General features: G+C 40.0%; 1 protein-coding gene across 1 annotated transcript in view; it reads left to right on the top strand.

The window, feature by feature from the left end:
* LOC131575389 (ethanolaminephosphotransferase 1-like) overlaps window positions 1-14,688 on the top strand; it is a 59,245-nt gene that overhangs the window by 32,426 nt on the left and 12,131 nt on the right. Inside the window, exons 6-7 of the mRNA XM_058830801.1 lie at window positions 4,004-4,112; window positions 14,156-14,204. Of these exons, the coding sequence (XP_058686784.1) occupies window positions 4,004-4,112; window positions 14,156-14,204 (158 nt within the window). The remainder of the gene's footprint in view (window positions 1-4,003; window positions 4,113-14,155; window positions 14,205-14,688) is intronic.

The following is a 14,688-nucleotide window of genomic DNA, read 5'->3' as shown; positions in this document are numbered from 1 at the left end:
ATGAAGTAGCCTTGTATTTTAAATGACTTTGCTTTGTGTCAAAATGTTTATTTTGAGCATTGTGTTAATGGAAAATATTTCAATGCATAAGCAATTAATACTATTACAATGTGCTAGTGAAATTGAATACTACAGTAAAATTAATGTCAGGTTTTTGTGGAATCATAAAGAATTTAAAGCATATCCATGTTTTTTTAAAAGATGACAAAATATTTGATTTTTTTTCCATCATGTATCACACAGCATACTAAATGTGCCTGTGTGTAAAACAGAAATCAATGATAAGAAAAACAAAGTATGTACACACACAATCTAAAATTGTGGTCACAGAACTTACACCTCAAATAGTGAAAAGACATGAAAGAGATGCTTTAAAAATACCAAGTATTTTAGAGAATAGGTAAAAGGCTAAATGGTAGAAGACTTTGAGGAGTTATAGTCTTATGTTTATAGAATTTTCCCAATGCCACATCAAAGCATTATTCTGATTTTACACAGGAACAAGCGTGTCTGTGTTGCTGTTATTTACAAAATTGTGGCAAGATAGGGGCCCCTGCTCAGAATCCAGCTGTCTTGCTGTCAGCTATATCATAGAGCCTATAAATTAACACCTTGTATTTCCACATTTTTCTCAGCATAAGTATTCCTTATCCTCATAGGAAAGGTCTTGGAAGGTGAAAAATATTCCTAGTCAGATGCTGCCAAGAGTTGGACTCCAAGACTTTACCCATCTACATTACCTTGCTATACAGTTCTCACTTGTGTTATTGTGGTGGGTGGATGCCAGGCACCCACCAAAGCTGCTCTATCATTCCCCTCTGCAGGAGGAGTGATATCACTCTCTGGGCAGGGGAGAGAAAATATAATGAAAGACTCATGAGTTGACAGAAGGACAGGGAGAGATCACTCATTAATAACTATCTTGAGCAAAAGAGGTTCAGTTCTCATTTCTCTACTTTGATTTTGATTAATAAGAAATTCAATTAATATCCCTGGGCGAAGACAAATCTTCAAAACACTTCTTCCTGGGTTCTACTTCCACTGCCCCACTGGCACAGGGAGACAGAATGGCCAGTTCATTAGAGGTTCTTTCTGCTGCTGCTCAGGGAGAGGAGTCCTCCCCCTGCTCCAGAGTGGGGTTCCTCCCATGGGAGACAGTTCTTTGTGGAATTTTCCAATGTGAGTCCATCCCATGGGCTACAGTTCTTCATGAACTGTAGCATGGGTACCTTTCCATGGGGTGCAGTCATTTGGGTGCAGCCTGCTCCCGTGTGGGTCCCCCACAAGTCCTGCCAGGAAAGCTGCTCCAGCATGGGCTTCTCTCTCCACAGGTCTGCAGATCCCTGCCAGGAGCCTGAGCCAACATGGGCCTCCCCCAGGTTCACAGCTTCCTCTCAAGCACCCAGCTGCTCTGGTGTGGGGGCTTACAGCTGGATCTCTGCATCTCCCTGGATGTCCACAGGCTGCAGGGGCACAGCTGCATCACCATGGGCTGCACCATGGGCTGTAGGGGAACCTCAGCTTCAGTGCCTGAAGCACCTCCTGCCCCTCCTTCTCCACTGACCTTGTGTGCAGGGCTGTTCCTCTTCCATATTCTCACTCCTTTCTTCGCCGGCAGCAATTACAACTGCACAATAATAGATGCTTTTTTTTTCCTTTTGGAATATGTTATCCCAGAGGCATCGTCACCATTTCTGGTTGGCGCAGCCTTGGCCAGTGGCAGGTCTGGCGTTGGCTCTGCTGGAAATTGGAAAAACTTCTAGCAGCATCTCACAGAAGCCACCCTTGTAGCCCCCCTGCTACCAAAAACTGGCCACACAAACCAAATACAATTATTTAATTTGGACTTCTCATTTTACAAAAGGCTGCAATTATTTTTACTTGCTAAAGACTACATTTATATCTGAAAAGTACTAAAGCTGGTTGATGGTAGAGAGACAAGCAAAAAACTTGGCTATCTTAAGTATAATTATTCAGTTGCACTTAGGAACACTGTTTTACTCTTCTTTTTTTTTCACCAGCAGTGCCTTTAAAACAGTTTATAACAGACTTAGGCTTTGCAAATAATTTTGACAAAAAATTGAAGATATTTTTTGCTAGTATAGCTTAGATCAAGGGGCACAGCCATTTTCTCATCCTTCCAGCTTTCTAAGGAAGGTCTGCTTTCTCAAGCAGGAGACCTCTTTAGTGTAGTCAAAGTGATGAGTCCTTAAAAAACAACATACCAAAATTTTGAAGCCAAGGAGTGGGTTTTTTTTCATATGCTACATCTGTTAAGAGGCAATCTCAATCTGGGAGTCTTGCATCACCAAATCCCAGGGCAGGGCATTCCCTGTGAGAGTGTATCCACACTCCTGTTCCTGGACACGCACTGACATCTGACAGTGATGCTCATGACTGCCCTGCCAAAAGTACTCACTGTAATAATGGTTAATACTGAAATTCCTCTTTTATCACTTGCCAAAAAAGTCTATTCAGGATTCAACGTGTGAGGGTAAATTCAGGCTCCATCAAAGCCAGTTGGAGTTTTGCCATCAACTTTGATGGGGTCGGGATTCCATCCGTCATGTCTTATGGGTAATATAATAAAATTTTTTCAGGAAGCCAAATGTTACCTCTGATGCAGTGGATTGCAAAATCCATTAAACATGTCCTTCACTTAGACCAAAATTTGACTCACTGGCTTCAGTGGCCCAAGACATAATGGCAATCACTAGTGCCTGCTTTTCCTTGCTGCAGATCTGTTGTGCTGCTTGTTCTTGCAGAGGTAATTCAAACATCCAGCTCCACAATGCAAAATCCAAGCAAAACCTCTTAAAGATCTACATACTGACAGGGCAGGAATCTTGATTTCAGATACAGAGAAGTAAGTGAAATCAAATGTAATATTATCTATGTGTAATAGAAGTTTAAGCGACATTAGCATTCTGCTCTTAATCTGTGATCTAAAAAAGCCTGTTAATTAGCAAAGAGGTTTCCAGTGTATCTTTGAGTTTAAATTTAATAGAAGACTAGAAATGTGCTTGTTGAAGCTCAAATGGAGGAAACACATCACATAGAAAAAATGAGTATTAAAAAACCTAAATAACAAATAGTAAAATCTGTAACACAAGTAAAGCTGGAAACCATTTTTCATCCCAGAGTAAGGAGCTGCATTGGGTGGGAAATATAAAGGCTACTGAAAGTTACCTGGGAATAAATAGATGAATATGCAATTTTCTAAATGGCACTGTAATGAACATTGTCATTTTAATTTAGAGCTAGTGTAGCATGAAACATACAGCCCCTTATGGGTCATATGGCAAAACTGAACAGCTGAGAGCAAGGCAGGCTAGAGGAAGAGAAGGACAGCAGCCCCTCTGGCTGGCTGCTCCTGAGCCTTGTGTATGTCTCCTTTCACTCCTAATGACATCTACGTGATTTCTTTTTGGGTCCTGTAATGATGTTATCTGTCAAACAAATTAAAAATCAGGGAAGATTTCACCTCCTTTCCATTATTTTTATTTCTTCACATTCCATTGAACGTTTTTATTATTTTTTATAATTGTTTCCGGTGAGCATAGGGTTTTTCCTTTCCCCACCCCCCCTGGTTATTCTGATATGATCAGTTCAAGGGGCAGAGCTGCAAAAATAACCACATTGCTAATTCTGGTCTGTATCCAAAAACAGGGAAGTGCATGGGCAGTGGGGCATTAACAGTGGATTTAGGTATTTTGAAAAGGTAAGTCAGTAATACTTAGCACATACAAGCAGATGCACACATTACCAGGAAAAATGCTTGCTTACCGAATTTCATACATTTTAAATAATTCTGTTGGTAACCCTGGAAATTGCTTCACTGCTTTGAAGTGATTGTTTTGCCAGGGCAGAAGAAGGTAAAGTAGGGACAGGAGGTAACTAACAGATTTTTATTTTTTTTATTTTTGCATTTGTATTAAGATGGTAAGTGAAATTCTCTACCTTTAGATGTAAATGACTGAAAATAATTTATTTTTTTCTGTAGGTGTTAATAGCAGCATATCTGCTCACCGGTACTGTTGGTGTGGAGGTCTGGCAGAAGCCTTTGCTGTTTGGTTATTATATTACAGATGTATTAGTTATCCTGCTTATAGGTAAGTGTCCACATATATGCCAAAGTGTACTGCTTTTTAATTATTATGATTTTATACTTCCCTCTTTTTTTTAGTTTTACTTTTGTAAGTGTTGGCTAGTCCAAAAATACATGAATAGAGATGATGAAAAGGGTTAATACTGGAAAGCTCTTAAAAAAGTAGATAATTTTTGAAATTTTTTTCCTCACTGAACTACTATATATGCTGCACACAAATAATATAGAAAATACTCCTTCTCTGCATGTGTAGTTCAGTGCAGTGTGCTGGTTGGCTGGGCTCCCAAAGTCTCAGGAACTCCTCATGTCACTCAGGTAAAATGTCACATTTATGTATACTCTAAGTTTAATGTTTTGGCCAGGAGCACACTACATTTTAGTTCCAAAACATTATGGACAGAGGGAATGAAGACATTATTTAAATAACCTTAGATGCACAAATGTAAATATGAATAAAAGCCAGGAGGTTTCTAAGCTCTTATTTAGAATTCCTTTGCAAACAGAAGAGATTTATTTTTCATACACAGCAATAGCCTATTTGGTCATTACTGGATTCTGTCAGTGTAGTTTGAAATGAGCACTGAATTTATTTTGACTGCTATATTGAGACTGAGAACAAGAGCAGTTACATTTTAATGAGTTAAAAATATAGAAGTCTTAGGTGAAAATCTGTGTGTGCAAAATGGCTTTGATGTGCTGCTTGGAAGGTGAAGAAATTAGCATACTCATTTTGGAGATTTTTATATGACCATACAGGTGGTGAGGACACCAAAATATGTTTGTGTTTGACACAGCCACTCTGGGCTTGCATTCCAAGAAACATCTTCTGCCCTTGAGCCAAAGGGAGGACTTGGTTCTAGGAGCTTACCCCGTGTCATCTCAATAGGAGCATTTTGCACTGATGTGTGCTCTCACCTATGGCAAGGCTGTCAGCAGGCACCACCTCCTGCCCCAGCACTGCTTCCCAGAATTCCTAGATTAGAAAGGACCCTGTGTTCAGGCTGTGCTTTCTAATGAGCTGCGTGTGCAAGGACATGGTTTTGTGCTTTACCCAGGGTATAAAACCAGCAGTGGGTGACCGAGATTATACAGTCTTTCTCTAGTCAGACCTGATTCAGGCATTCTGAGGAAAAGAAAGAAAGAAAGGGGAAAAAGACTGGTTGCCATTTCAATAGTCAGTGAATTATTTGCCTTTGACAGAGGTGTAGCTGTAGACAGGGAGTGATTTGTGCTCTTGAAGCAGCAGTGGAAGCCCAGGGGAGATGGATGCTGGCTCACCCAGAATGGGCAGGTTAGGGCAGTGTTAGTTGCTAGCAGGGGCCAGCCCACTCAACATGCTTGTTCTGTGCTAGACACATCAGTGCTTGGTTCCTGTCACTAAGACACATGACAGCCCACCCAGGGAGTACTCTGATGGCTTCCCTTGCACTTGGGAGGCCATGGATGAAGGTTTAATTCAAACTGTTCGACATAGTAGGAGTGTTTGTGGAAGGGGAGCATTTCAGCATTATCAGATCAGCAGGCGTGAGCACTCTGTTTCATACTCTGCCAGAACCAGCTGCAAAGCAAGGCATGATGGACTGTTCCATTAACACTAGAAAGAAGTACTGCTTCTGTCTTCTGTGGTATGCTTGTATGAATGGATTTGTGAGCACAGAATAGTATCTCTTCCATCATTGTCCCAAGCAGACTAGACTTAAATAGGAGCCGAAAGGTTTCTCCAAAAACCTTGTCTCTAGCACACTATCCACAATGACAACTTTTTCAACTTAGTTGAGGTTAAATACGGGTATAAAGCATGCAAAATAATAGTCTTGGTCAACTCTATATTACAGAATCATCATAGTGCTTCGTAAATCTCTTAGAAACAGACACTAAATTTAAATATAAAAATAGTAGAATCCTTCCACTAAGGGTGATGCTGGTCCAGAAGGCACTGCCATTTCACATTTGCATCTCAGCTCAGCAGTCAGGTGGTTATCATTGTCTAGCCGTGTGCAGTGACTAGGGATATGTAAAGTTTTTAGAAGCTTGTGGTGAATTGCAGGACCCCAGTGTGACTGCAGAAAAGGCACCTGTCTAACCTACACCAAGGGCCAGGAAGATCCAATTATTCTCTCCCTTAGAGAGACTGCAGCAAGTGTGTCTTGCTCAGCCAGAACCATTTGTATCAGAGAGCCCACTCTGGCTTGCTCAGTTAAATGCCTTTGTGGCTAGTTAAAAACAAAGTGGGCCTCTGATGCTTTTTACAAGCTAGTTTCCCAGGATCCTGAGAGGAGCCATTAAACCACAAATGGCTGTGCTTAACCATCTGATGGCATTTAGTAGTCACTAGTGGTCCTTTTAACAACGAACCTGTAGCTGCTCCATCCATACTTGGCATTTACTGTTCTGTACACAACAGGAGTTTAGCTGCTGAGCCATCGCTTCTCCGGGAGCAGCTGGGCTTTAGCTCGTACCTTCTGTGGTGGGAAGAAATCCAGACAAGATGCACAAGAGTGTTTTTCAGATGTCTTTCCTGGAGTTTTCTGAGAAAAAAAAAAATAACCCATGTATAACCTAAGGATGAACTCTGAGAGCACCTCCTCAGAGGAAGCTGTGGTATCACCAGGTGACACTCACTCATTGAAAATGATGGAGCTTTTATCAGGTGCCAGAACACACAGAGATATACATGAAAGTGCAGTGATACTGGTGTTTAGATTAGATCTTTTAGGAAAGAGAGCTTTATGTATGTTCCTGGGAACTGTCTGGCACACTGAACACCTGTAGGAAAGCCAAGTCTTGAGCTGCTGAGCAGCAACCTCAGAGGACTACCCTGTGAAACAGAGAAACTTCGGCACAGTATTTTATGGGAATTTGTCAGCTACCCAGCAAACATGATCCCGTAATTTTCACTGGCAGTGAATGCAATTCCATCCTTCAGCTCCAAAACACACACCTAGCTGAACCCTGAATCAAGGAGGAAGGTCCTTCTCCTGTTTCCAGGGCATGTTGACCTGGCTGCTAGGCAGAAATGCCTTTTCTTTCCCAGCACGGGAGCAGACAGACCCTTTTAAAGTTATGTGCCTGTGTGCTCATCTGGAACTAATTACTTCTGCACTCATCAGGGCTCCCCTGGATGACACTCCAAAAGCTCTCTTGGGATTTAACTACAATTGTCCATAGCATTATCTGGCTAACTAGGGTCCCTTCAAAGGGCAGCACTGGGGTGTGAGTTATCATTTATTTTTACCCCTCCAGGGCATCCCAGATGCCCAACATTCCCTGTCACTGTGCTGTCAGGTTGAGAGCAATATAAAATATTTACAATAAGCGTTTTAAAGCAGTCAGTTCTGCACATAAATTCTAGTACCACAAATGATGCTGTAGAATTTGTAAGAGGATTTTCACTGACAGGTAGGCATCTATAGTTCAGGGAGCAGCATTACTAATTGATGATGATTTCTGTCTCATGTTGCTATTAAATGACCTGTAGGTGCATGCTCTGCATGAAGCATTTCCCATGTTGGGGACCTTCATACTTGCTCTCTATGAAGATTTTATAATGTCTAATAAAACTTGAGTTCAGGCTACAATCTGTTCCTCACTGGAGACATGCATCTTACTTGAAATTTCTTTTGGTATATTATTTGTTCAGAATTGACTGAGGGCTTGGAAGCTGTTGTGGGATGTACACAAACAAACAGAGTTAGCACATCAGCTTCTCTCCTTGGGAAGACAAGTTGGAAAAATGATGCCTGGATGAAGTTTCCTGCTCCTTCTCAGTATTAATTGCAACCACAAGAATAGACTTTGTGGGAAAAGGATCACTTAAGCATGCAGTGGATGTTATACTTCATCAGTGTGTGGCACATGGGGCAGACTATTCTGTAATCCAGACATGGTGTCATGTTTGAGTCCACTATGTGTGGTCAACAGTGCCCAGATCTGACTACTGGAGCCTGTGGCAAAATTGAAACAAGTTTTCAAAGTGCAGGTTTGCACATGAAATGTGAATTGAGTATTAACATCTGTCAGAGATCTGAAACTTGAACTTGGTTTTTGGGGCCAAAGCATTCTGAATGGTTTCCTATGATGTGCATGGGTTTGGGTTCTATCCTTACTTCTATGAGTGTTTTCCTTGAGGGTCACTCTTCCCTGAGCTACTTAAGTACATAAAATGAGGAATGAAAATATAAATGAGCGGACAATAGCAGCAAAAAACTAACGATGAGGTAACATTTAATGCCAATGATTTGAATTCCATCATAGTGGGAAAGCACAGTTACTCCCCTAAAACAGTGCCTTGTAGTTATACTGTGCTACATCCTGTGTATCAAAGGAGGACACACAAGTCCTTGCCATGGGTGTTCATACAGCAGCCTGCTCCTTTTTCCGTGTCAGAAACTGTTTAGGAGGCCATGGTCAAATTATGAGTTATTTCTGCCCCCTACAGAATGATAAATCATTCTGTAGTGATTTCCTATAGTTCCCATTGTGAAGTGGCTGATGGTTCTGCCCTAGTGATGACTTGCTGAATGATTAAACGTTCTCTATTTTCAAAATGTTTTTGCTCCGACAGGCTTTGACCCGTCCTGTTCGAGAAGTGTGGTTAACATGAGTTGGCTTCTACATGTCTGTCACCAATTTAACATTTATTAAGGCATTGTTGTGACAGATTGCACGAGGCTCTGTTAAAGTAAAGGGTGTGAAATACTCACCTGTCACTTGAGATATATTTTTAAGAAGCCACTGAGTTCATGTTTGGAGTAACTCATCTGAACCAGTCAGAACAATAACCCAGAAAAGCAGAGCCTTCAAGGCTGGAGGCAGAGCAGTGTGACAGAATGCTGATTACAGGTGGGAATGAGTTTGGTGGTGTTAAGATGTGAGGAGTCATTTCAGGGGCTCTGGGAGCCCCAGGAGAAGGTCAAACAAGGGAGCTTGCCTGGCAGAGTCCTTCTGGAAGCCAGCCTGGGCTTTTCCAGTAGAGGCACTGTTTCTCTGGTGCTCAGTTCTTGCTGTGCCCAGAAACAGAGTGATGTGTGAACAGAACTACATCAAAGAAGCAGCTACATCCATAAACTAATTCTTCAGTCTGTACTAAATCCCTCTGAATGCTAATTGTTATCTTACAGCTCAGTTCGAGCTAAATGCTGTGTGTACTTCCTTAGACACTGAAAATACGGTATAAAATCAACAATGTGATAAACGCATCTGTTTTTAAGAAGCATGATAAATGCATATCTCTACAATCTTTATACTCAAGAAATATCTTAGATGCTAAACATTCAAAACCTACATCAACTTTGTGCATGAAGACAGTGCTTATGTTTACTTTATGTTTCTGTAATCTCTGTAAAATCATTTCATACCGTGGATTTTGGGTGTATTTTTCACCCTAATGTATTCAGCCTTTACAGACTCAATTAAGTCCACATATTATATATTTGTTTTCTAAGGTTTCCTCCCCCACAGCTACTAAGTGGTTTTAAGTTTGCCATTTTACACACTAATAAAATATTTTTTTTAGTGGACAGCTCTAAATGCAGTTATGTGGTTTGCACAATCAATTAGAAGAGTTGTCTGCCCAAGACATGCCTGAGAAGGTCACACTATTCTATAAAAAGCTTCTGTTCCAGTAACAAGTGCTTCTAAAATGTTCACCTTTTGATGAAGCTTGCTTCCAGGCACTGATCAGCATGCTAAACATTCAGTGTGTTAAGTTATTTTCATGTGTCTAGCGGTTCTAATGTGCAAGGAATTTGGAAAAAACACCATGGGAAAAGCATTTAAATATTTTTTCAAGCTAATATTGAGGCCTGGATATTTTGAATCTAATTTTTCTTGTCTGTTGGCTAAGAAAGGTAAATGATAACATCCCATTTCTTTGTAGCAAAGACTGACTATGATGCATGATTAATCTAGAGATGGAAAGGCCAAGCAGTGTACTGAAGAAGGCCATACAGAGGTGTGGGCAATTGAGGAATGAGGGAGGAGAGTGACAGTATTTTATTTGTAAGCTGAAATGCAAATACAATCACCTACTGTTAGAGACTTGGTCAACTTCTGTGATATGCCCAGAAAGTCTGCACAGACCTCTTCCCTGCCTCCCAAATGGAATGAAAGATCTGGGGAGTATTCTTTTTAGGGGGGTGGTACTTTCCTGAACAAATTCAAACAATTTCCAGTGCAGTGTTCACCTAAAATTACATCCCTCTATTGCACTCTCTAATTTTTGAATTTTTGAATTTTTAGCTCTCAGGAAAGCCAGTTCTTAACAAATAAAATTTCAGTGCTTCTTTTAGGGCAGTTTAAGGATGATTCATTTGTCAGGAACTTATGACAAAGTGGGTTTACAACAGCAAAGATAAGGAGATACGGAGAAGATAAGCAGAGAAGGTTGTCCTCCCTTTGAAGCACTATAACTTGTTTAGCAGTTTAGGTGTCTTGGAGTTGCTTTGTTTAGCGGTGTTTACAGTCTGTGAGGTTTTGTGTTGAAACTACCTGCATCAGGCTGTTTGCTTTGTCTGAATGCCAGCATGGAGCTGTTTGGTACTGAAATAGCATTTTCTGGGACTGACAGTAGTGTCAGCAGTTTGTTTCTGGCCATACCCTCTCTTTCTCTACAATGACCAAGTCTGTATTTTGCAGAAATGCCTGAATTGAATCAGGTACAACACCCACAGTAATAGCAGTCTGTCATGGAAACAACCTGTCTGCCTGCAGGTCTTCAGTAGTCTTTAAATTTACTTACATGAGCATTTAAAATGCCCTCACATAATTAAAATATATTGCTGTTAGTCCAAATAACGTGGGTGACAAAGTACCATGGTATCCATCGTGTGCTAGCTTTTTTAAATTATTGTTTGTTTATTTGGTTGTATCACACAACATTGGTTTGGAATTGAATTTGACAGCACTAAATGAAATCTAAAGTTGAGCTTAAGATTGATGAGAATTACCTTTTGATCTCTTCTATATACATGTATATAAATGTATATATATGTGTGTATATATATATATGCAAACATATTTATATGCATGTCTGTGTATGTATCTGTGTGCTTTTATACATATACATATTTGGAAAACAAAATAATGCCTTCGTTTCTTCTCTTGTGATATGTCTTTAATCCTGAATTTCTAAATGTATTGGGATTTGTTTGTTTGTTTATACTTATATTTGGCATTTTTTTAATATGGACAAAATAATTCCCAATAAAGAGCTTTAAAAATGTTTATTTCTCTGAAAAGGGAGTCTACGTTGTGCAACACAGAGGACTGACAATAGGATTGTACTTAAATCCGAGGATTTGGGCTTGATACTTTCAGCCTACACAAGAATTCCCTGTGTATCTGTGCCACCCATCTGTGCTTTGCTATTTCTGACTTTAATATAGGTCTGTGTTCTTACTGTTGGGTCTCGGATTTTGAATCAGCTGAAGAATAGGAAAATACTGGAAGAGCAGTGTACTACTTCTAAGAATGCTTGAGGAGTTCTATTTTCCCATGTGTGTTAAAAACATCTAATGCATTGAAAATGGATTTTTAAAATAAAATATTTACTTTTAGGACATTAAAAACAAAACAAAATAAAAGCTCCATGATCATCACTTGGGCAGTGCCTGGGTGGCTGACTGCCAGAGAGCCAGCAGTGGGTTTGCTTTCCAGGCTGCACCTTTTGTTCCTCAGAGCAGCAGGGAATGGCAGCAATGCGGATGCAGCAGTTTAGCTCCTGGGCACAAAGGGATCCCTAACGCCAATTAAAAAGCAGACTTAATGAGTACCAAAAGCAGCCCCCAAACCAGGCCTCTTTAACTAAAAAAAAGATGGGAAAGCAACATGTTATAGGAAATGATGGAATTCTGAAAATCCCATAAGAAGCGGGGGAACACCCTTTGCTTTCCCTGCTGCATCCTCAGCTCTCTTGCTGTGCTGAAAGCAAAGCCGTGTGAAAATACAGGGGAGTAACTGGTGGAACTGCCCCATTTAGAAAGTGGCTTTTTGCTAGCTGGGGGACTGTTTGTGGTCAGTGTGTTATTTCTAACTAAAATGGCACTTCATAAAAATAACAAATTGTTGGCAACCATTGCTCTTTGAATTCTATTTCTAGTTCTAGTCTCTATTTCTGTTCCTCTCGGTTGCTTTTCTCCTAACAAATCAAACTTCAGGATTGCAGCAGGAAATTTAGATTTAACCTCAAGAGTCAGTGTTTTGTCTCATGTCTGCTCTAATGTGATACAGATGTTGGAACTGCTGTACGTAACTCAAGATTTTATTGAACTAGCGCTCCCTGCCTAATAGAAAACATAGCTAACTGGAGTGCACATTAAACACAGATCACTCTGAAGGCACTAAGCCCGAGAGTTTTAGAAATATATTGACAAAATATTTGGGATATTACTTCAATTGCACATCCTTCAGCTGTTTGATAGCAAATAGCTGTCTGTCATGGTAAAGAGGCAGAGCTCTTAATTGTTTTAAAAAGCAAATCCAAAAAGTAAACATGAAAAAAATGCAATACCTGAAATTATTCACAGGCTGGCTTTTATATTTTTTTCCAATTCTTTGTTTCCTTCTCTTCAGCAGATAACCAGAAAGACTGGAAAGACAGATTATCTATTGCATCCCCTTTTACTTCTCTTTTCCAACAATCCTGATCTCAACTATTCTTTCATGTTTAGTTTTCCTTCTCTTGAGTTGCCACTGTGACCAGGACACAAAATAAACACTTGGGTATGTCCTTGATAAGGACTGAAGGGTAAACACTGACATTTCTCAAGACACTGCTCTGTCATGTTAGCCCCAGTAAAAAGTCATCTGAAATCATCTCTTTACTCATTTTCCTCCCCCATGTTGCTAATAATGAGATTAAAGTTTTCTACTTTTCTGTACGGGCAGCAGAGTGCTTCTTAAATGAAATGTTTTAGGTCAAAACCAGAAAGGCTAACACATCAGAGAGCTTTTCTTGCCCACAATAAAATAGGAATTATGTATTAATTTAGTGCAACATACCCAATTCTCATGCCCTATAATAAAAAAGCCGTGCAGAAATATGCTACCCAGAGCAATCTCCAAGCAGTAAACTGACCAGGGAAAAGCCCTCAATACACAGAAACTGAGGGGGGAAAGTACAAAGCAAAGAGCTCTACAGGGAATGACGTAGATTAAAAAAAGTGATGTATATTTTCACCTAGTTAGGGCTGACTCATATGGTTGTTTTTTTGTTGTTTTGGGGTTTTTTTGGTTGTTTTTTTTTTTGTTGTTTCAATCTCAAACTTCAACTTGTTGCCGAAGGTCTTCTTTGGCTCTTGGGTGGACCAGCCTGTTTTGGACATGGGTGTTGGAGGGGGTACAGCTGGGTCTGCAGGCAGCTCAGGGGCCGCTGGCAGCTGTGCTGATAATACCAGCAGCAGTACACAGAAACAGAGTTAGCAAAGGTGCTAACTCTTGTGCTTTGTGGGTTAAAGCTGAGCTCCAGAAACATCACAGCTGTGTTACAAAAGAAGTAAAAAAACCCCACCCGTTCAAATGATGGATATGTCATGAAAATTAATTCATTCAAGCTATTGTATTATCAAAATGGATCATTAGTAGACCCTTAATATTTTGAACTATAAACTTATTTCCCCAGTAATGTGAACAGCCTAGGTTGAAGTTCATTATCTTTCTATATTCCACTGGAAGGCTTTTGGTGTTAGACTTGGACTTTTCTAGATAACAGCAGCTCATGAAAAGTAGGGCTGTTCTGGGTCCAGCAGAGAAGCCTGTATGAAAAATAACTGATCCTATCTATTAGCTACATCAGAATTTTTATAAAAAATTCTGGTCTTGTCACTCATTACACAGGAAATTCTGTATCAGAAACTATTTATAGCAGCTAGGTTCTGATAAAAAAAGAGGACAGTTTTGTTATTGCCTAAGGCCCCAAACTCAGTTCATATCCTGTAATGAGTACAGGAATACTAAATCATTTTTAGAAAGCCCACTGAGTCTGTTGTCATATGAGAAAACTCTGAGGTCATCAGTGTTGAATTACGTATTAATGTTTTTCTCTTCCAGGCTTCAGTTTGTTTCTATCATTTCCACAAACATTATACAACATTCACAGGTAAGTTAATTAACATTAAATAAGTTCTATCACCTCCTATCTAATTCTGTATATTTAATGGTTTTCTCATTTACAAATAAATGTAATGCTTGAAGTAGCCTAGCTTCTTTCATCCAGATGCTGTCCTGATCATGTAGTAAAAGGATTTTCTGGTGAGTTTTCAGAATCTGACTGGTTTCTTTTTCATGTTTACAACTCTCTCCTTTTCCTTTAACTTGCTGTTCTCCAGGCAGTCTCACAGTAGTCCTGCACAGTAAACTGATAAAGGCCCTGTAGTAAAAAACACTGCATTTTGTTTGCAATCAAACGTGATTTGTAACTTCTGCCTGTGCTGGGTGGAATTCCATAGCTGACCATCATGCACTCTGTGAAGTGCTTAATTGTCTTCCTGGTCCTTCTGTATAACTCTCCTCTGTATGAAGTCTGCAGATAATTGCTATCAGATGTAAGCTAGGCAGGTGGCAAGCTGTGATTACATCTAAGA

Source organism: Poecile atricapillus, chromosome 2, assembly GCF_030490865.1.
Source record: "Poecile atricapillus isolate bPoeAtr1 chromosome 2, bPoeAtr1.hap1, whole genome shotgun sequence".
Classification (NCBI taxonomy): domain Eukaryota; kingdom Metazoa; phylum Chordata; class Aves; order Passeriformes; family Paridae; genus Poecile; species Poecile atricapillus.
The sequence above is the reverse complement of the archived record's forward strand: the minus strand, read 5'-3'. Positions and strand labels throughout refer to the sequence as shown.